The sequence below is a fragment of the Esox lucius genome, chromosome 6 (genome assembly GCF_011004845.1).
Source record: "Esox lucius isolate fEsoLuc1 chromosome 6, fEsoLuc1.pri, whole genome shotgun sequence".
In the NCBI taxonomy this organism is placed as follows: Eukaryota; Metazoa; Chordata; class Actinopteri; order Esociformes; family Esocidae; genus Esox; species Esox lucius.
This window is the reverse complement of record NC_047574.1, coordinates 19,000,391-19,006,390: the sequence shown is the minus strand read 5'-3', so window position 1 is coordinate 19,006,390 and position 6,000 is coordinate 19,000,391. Positions and strand designations below refer to the sequence as shown.

Below are 6,000 nucleotides of genomic sequence, written 5' to 3'. Positions count from 1 at the left end.
AGTTTATGAGGTGAAAACATTGTAATATGATGAGTTACTTTTCAGTGGAATGTGTTAAAACAGGCGACATGACAACAAAATGTATGACAAACAATGAAGACATGAAGAAGGCCTGAAAATCCAAAATATAAATTTCATTTCCGCAGGTTAACATCTGTTTTGGATTAGCTCAAGTATACTTTACCTTTCTGGTAACAGATGCTGTTTATGTTAACATGTCTTTAAACATTTGTAGGTTTTGCGGACACTTTCGGGTTTAAGCATTACTGTATGCAGTGTTTTGCTTTTTAACTATTGTACAAGTGTTGTCTTTATGTGGCCACTAGGTGTCTCTCTTTACCATTAAAATATTCCTACACTAAAAAAATTATACATTTTATTTGTTTCTGTAAATTTTTTACTGCAATCTCAAATTCAGTGGACACGTTTTGTAAATAGCCACTCCACAGCACAAATAGATATGTAATGCTATTCAGTAGTAATCGATGATGCATTCGGCTGTAGAATTGCACATAACATGCATCCAATTTTGAGAGTGATTCTGTAGGTCTGTCTCTGACTATCTTTTTAGGTGAAAACCTGACAGGCCAGTTGGTAATCCAACCATAGGGGCTGAACCATAGGGGTTTAAAACTCAATTGACTCCATGGCTGTGAAAAAGATTTACAGTGATTGTTTTAGTAAAGACGAGATTCCTTACTCCACCAACCTAGTACCAGTTAACATTTGAATCAAAAGACATTTATAAAACAAGTTAACCCTGTTTTACACTGTTGATATATTTTATATTTAATTGCCATTCTAATGCATTAGTCACTACAACAGTGCAATGAAATTGTGTTCTTCAAATGGGACGTGAATTTTACCAGTAGCCGTAGCAGATGATCCGTGCTTCAAACTTGTTGCAAACGTAGATTTGTTAATAATTAACCGGTTGTGTCAACCATAACCATAGCAACAAAAAAAATCACAATTGAATTAATAGGTTGTTTATATGACGTTGTTTAAAAAAAAACTACATGCGCACTCAAACTCACGTCATTTTTCTAATCCGGACACATCGACTGTGGTCTCCTCGGTGGAGGGGGTGATCCAGAATAAGACCTTACGGATGTAACGCGTGAATTTCTTTTCTGGTCCTGTTGGAGGCTATTGCTTTTGTCAGTAAGGGTAACAGAATTTTCTTCAATAAGGTAATGGATAGTCATATAAAATGCCCACTGTACAAAAACGATCGACCAACAGTTGGCAACATCAGTTAACATATGCTACTGTGTAAACAATGTTTTAAGCAGGCAAATGTGTCACTTAATCAAGGCCAGTTTCCCATGTCTGGGACCAAAAATATGTCATGCTTGTTGACAACAAAACAGTGTTGCGCTGATAACTATTTAATGTCTGGCTGTTTTTTGTAAGTCACGTCACAGGTGACCGGTTTTAAGCGACTGTGCTTTTAACCGGTGTGTGCAGAACTCCCTCACCAAAGTGAAGTGCGTTCTCCTTCACCCTACGGGCAATAGGTATGACTTGGACCAGCGCAACCGGATTTGACTTAATCAAATTCCCTCATATTGCCCAAAACGAGGCGGAGCTTAAATTCCAATGGGATGAGTTTCCTCATACTACGTCATTCTGGGATGGGCTGTGAGCACGCCATCGAAATACGCTGTCAGCGGTGGTTCAGGGCAGGATAGGTACTCGCGTCCTCGGGAAACTAGCGAAAATATATCAAATTCATAGCACATAGTCTTACGCATGTAACTCGCTCGGGTACGGTAATGGCCAGGAAATAGTTAAATTCTGTTTTGAACGCAAAGCGTTTCCAACTGCGACTAACAACTTCCAAGCAATGTGTTCGGCACGGAAAACTTTCCTTTCAAGAAGGCCTAGTATTTTGTTGCAACAGGTCTACGGCATATGAGGATTCAAAACTGAGCAGACGACATTTTTTACAGCCTGAAGTTACAACAGTAAGAGACAATTCATTTCGTTTATCGGACAGCCTACGGGACAGGATCATCACGTCGGGATTAATAAGGAATCGGGTTGCAACACCTTCAGCTTTCCTAGAAACTACAGTCAAAGGGGATTTCTCAGTTGGTTAAATGCGGTACGAGGCTAAAATGATGCCGGTGAGAATGAATTCTTATAATTGCTTGCGAAAAAGTTTTTACTGTATTAATACTAGCTTATTGTATGCCTTGCGGTTGATAGCCTACAGCAACATTGTAACATACTGGCCTACGCAACATTGTACAAGCTCAGGCATCACCTACTGTCTGGTTACTTAGTTACGATCTTTACTTCCAATAAATGTATGTTCATCTATTATCGAGTCAAGTTTCGCTAGACAGGCATTACAATTTACACCATTTTCCTTAAAATAATAAGCTCTATTAGTACAGAATGCTCACTTTCATTAGGGATGATGCAACCTAACCTTGAATCATGACCGAAACTGAAGAAATACAACATATTTCCACAAAAAAATCGTTCATTTAAAACTGCGAGTATGAAATTGGTAAAGTCCTTGAGGTTAAAATCGTCATTCATGTTAAAAAAAACATATTGGGAAAATATTGTTGTTATTATTTGCGTTGAATAACCCGAGGACTTGCCTTCGCCAAATCGTGATCCAACGTGCACGTTCATTAAATTCTCAATTGATTATTTGACAAATAAGTTTTTCGATTGAACAGAAGAGATTCTTTAGACGAAAGTTGCTATTTTGGTTAGGTAGTCATTGTTTTGAGCACGTTCAAAATAACAAAAAGAATGTGCTTTTGGGGTGTTTTGCAAACTTTTACATTTGGTTATTTTGTAACAAACTGTATCCATACAAGATCTAGAGCTACATTGTGCCAGTGCTGCTATCTTTATTTCTTAAGATTATGTACTTCAATCAGTTGCTTTTCAGACAATTTGAATGGTTAGGTATGTTATTTCTCTAGCTTGAACAAGACACCTATTTTCTCAAGCTAAAGCCAGATAGCTAAGCTTGGGACCTGGATCCCTGCCAATATGGAGAGGTCTATTCCTTTTGCTGCAGTGCTGAGTTCCATCTCTCAGCAGTTCTTTGATTTAAAGAGAGACAGACATGAAAAGGAAAAGAGACAGGGATGTGAGGCAGGTTAGAAAAAATACTTGAAATTGGGACTGGGATATTTTGAAAAATGCCTGGCTGCTGTCCCTAACCGATACTTACTGTATACGCTGAAGGGTTATGGTGCAGAAGGGTTATGGTTAAGTCCAAACTTGCCTTTGACAAGTCAGTGTAGATTCTGCATAGCACCAGCTGGTAAACAATGAAAGAAAAATATTTGGTTTGCGATTGATTGCCCCCCAGGGTTGCCCTGACCACTTACTAGAGGAATGCTTCTTTTGGGAGGGTTTTCCTTATATCCACTAAAGTGGATGTCAGTGCCTTGAAGTTTAATGTTACTGTGAACATAAGATGTACAAAGCATTGCTCTGTCCTCATTTGCGTATAGGCTACTTAAATTGCCTATTTGTCTATGCAACAAATTCCAGTAACCTATTTGGGTGAGTGAATGAATCTTTTTGTCATGAAGCAAAGATCTTAGGATGACCCTAGTCTGCCTAACTTTGTTCACACAATTATTTCCTAAATCAACGTCCCTTATTCACATGGATATTAACATTCAGTATGCTGTGGAAAATAATCTGAACCTTGTAAAGGAACCTGCGTGAATGACATTTGTTGACATTTATTCAGCATGAAGTGCTCTTTAAAGGTCCTGCCACAACGTCTTAACTGGACGTATGTCTGAACACTGACTTGGCCATTCTGACATTTTTAATGTTTTGCTTTTCAGCCATTCTTGCTTGTGTATTATGGATCAATGTCTTGTCTTGTGGCATAACCCTGGTGTCCTTCAGCTTTCGCATTTCTGTAGAATTGTGATACAGAGCTAATATTCATGGTTCCTTCAGTTCATAGAAAGTGGACAAGGTCCGGAGGCAGTGAAGCATCCCCCAAATCTCACATTAATAGTACCACGCTTGACCATTAATACTGGGTCTGTACTGTGGAATGTAGTGTTCGGTTTTGCCAGACATAACTGGACCCACACTGCCAAGAATGTCAAATCATGTTGGCTAAAACATACCTGGAAGGATGTTTTATTGACTAAAATGTCAAAGGTAGAACATTTTGACCGGCATGGGTCCCATTATGTCTGGCAAAAACTGAAGTCCCCCCCCCCCCCCCCCCACACACACACACACACACCTTATTAATGGTCAAGCAAGGTGGTATTGTGATCGTTTCAGAATTTTGGTGTGTTGTTGATTGCGCCCTTTAACACTTGTCTATTCTCTTATCGACTCTGTCAGCAAAAACCTCATCGCAATTACTCCACATTGACCCATGAGGTGAAGTATTGTCTTTGCTTGTACAACATCCCCTAGACCTGTACTTTACAGTGCTCTGTGGTAAGTCCACCCTAGCAGCCTCATGGCCGATTTGAGGTGGGGGAGGGCTGTAAACAGGGATCTCTGTTTACTGAAGACAATGGGCCCAGGGACTGACATGGTGTGGGAGAGGACATTGTGTGTGTCCTGTCTGTATGATGAGAGATGCTCTCCCTTGAATTGGTCAGCTGTGATTGAGAACCAGCTGTACAATGGCTTTACTTTGTGGTGTCCCTATCTGCCGTCCAGCCAAACTCTGCATACAGCTTGCAGATATTGTCACGTTAGTCTTGAGCTGATGGATACAAAGTGTTGTCAGAGCTCATGTATTCTTTGCAGGGGTTTGTTTATAGCGGTTGGTGTGGTTAGATTAACCCTATCCTCTAATCATTCTGGAGGGTAATTAGGTGGAACTCTGGTTAGCCTTTAGTCCTATAATTCTTTAACAGCCCAACATTTCATGTTTAATTAAAAAGGGTATTATATTGTCAAGTAATAACCTAGATGTTTGTTTCGTAACTGCAATGAGTTGCCCATTGTTAACCTAAACATAATTGTTTTTTATAATAAACTCCAACCACGCTAGATTGGTTCTCGGCAATTGAATGGTGGGAAAACAACTAATGTTGTGGAAAGCCCAGCATTACTTTGCTTTGTGTCAATAGTAACGGTAGTGGATTTCTTTAGTGTTGCAGTGTGACTACAAACTGCCTTTTGTGTTGACACCGGGAGGGCAACTTCATCCATTCACAACCGTTAAATGGAGGTTGGTTTGATGACGTGAGGGAGATCCACTCAGTACAGCAAATGTGCATGGACTTCTGCTGGGAATGAATGCAAACCATGAGTCATCCCCTTACCAGTGCCATACGGGCAGTATGCCCACTTGCACCATCACACAGTGATTGGTTTACTCTATTCTCACCAGAGGCAGTCATCACATACAGTCCAAAAACCAAATGTGTTGCAAATGTGCACCAACTATGCTATTTTGGAACCGACTGAGTTAGCTTGCTGTTGGTATCAAATTTGGCCTGTCGTGTTTTATCTGAAGTGAATGTAGTCCTGTTTTTTTAGGCTAGATCTTTATATTCATGTGTTTCTGTTTTCAGAGGATTACTCAAGATAAAATAGGAAACCAGTAGTCTTTAATAATCCCTCCTCATTCATATTTTAATGACCCATGAGGGTTAGAAAGCTTGTGTTAATCAGTTAATAGAAAGGAGAGATGGAACGTGCAGCCTGTTTATAGCCTGGCAAAGCAGATTTTTGTTTGCTCTGTGCTAGTGTAATGGGTTCACCCCGACTGCCCCATGCGGGCCTCGAACCAGCAAATCTATGAACACCGAGGTGGCTTTAACAATACCCCACAAAGCCCATGGCCTTTTCTGAGCTACAGGAACATTGGCTTTAAGGTAAGTAACCGATAGAAATGTTACAAACGCTGACCACGAAGCTAACTGACTAGCCATGTTATCCTGTTACACGAGCGGTTTAGATACAAAAAGTCAATTGATTTATATATTAATTTCGAAAAGCACACAGCCATTCTTGCCCATTTCACAC

The 6,000-nt window shown here is 40.0% G+C and overlaps 1 protein-coding gene across 5 annotated transcripts in view; it reads left to right on the top strand.

The window, feature by feature from the left end:
- The first annotated feature begins 1,090 nt into the window (after positions 1–1,090).
- The window catches only part of LOC105010670 (apoptosis-stimulating of p53 protein 2), a 33,244-nt gene continuing 28,334 nt past the window's right edge, over positions 1,091–6,000 (top strand). For 2 of the 5 annotated variants that reach the window (XM_010870150.3, XM_010870147.3), the window contains exon 1: positions 1,622–2,132. In XM_010870150.3, coding sequence (XP_010868452.2) covers positions 2,106–2,132 — 27 coding nt within the window. In that variant the 5' untranslated portion in view covers positions 1,622–2,105. Of the gene's footprint in view, positions 1,194–1,621; positions 2,133–6,000 lie in introns of those variants that run through there. The other 3 variants (XM_010870151.3, XM_010870149.4, XM_010870148.4) reach the window with 2 other exon arrangements.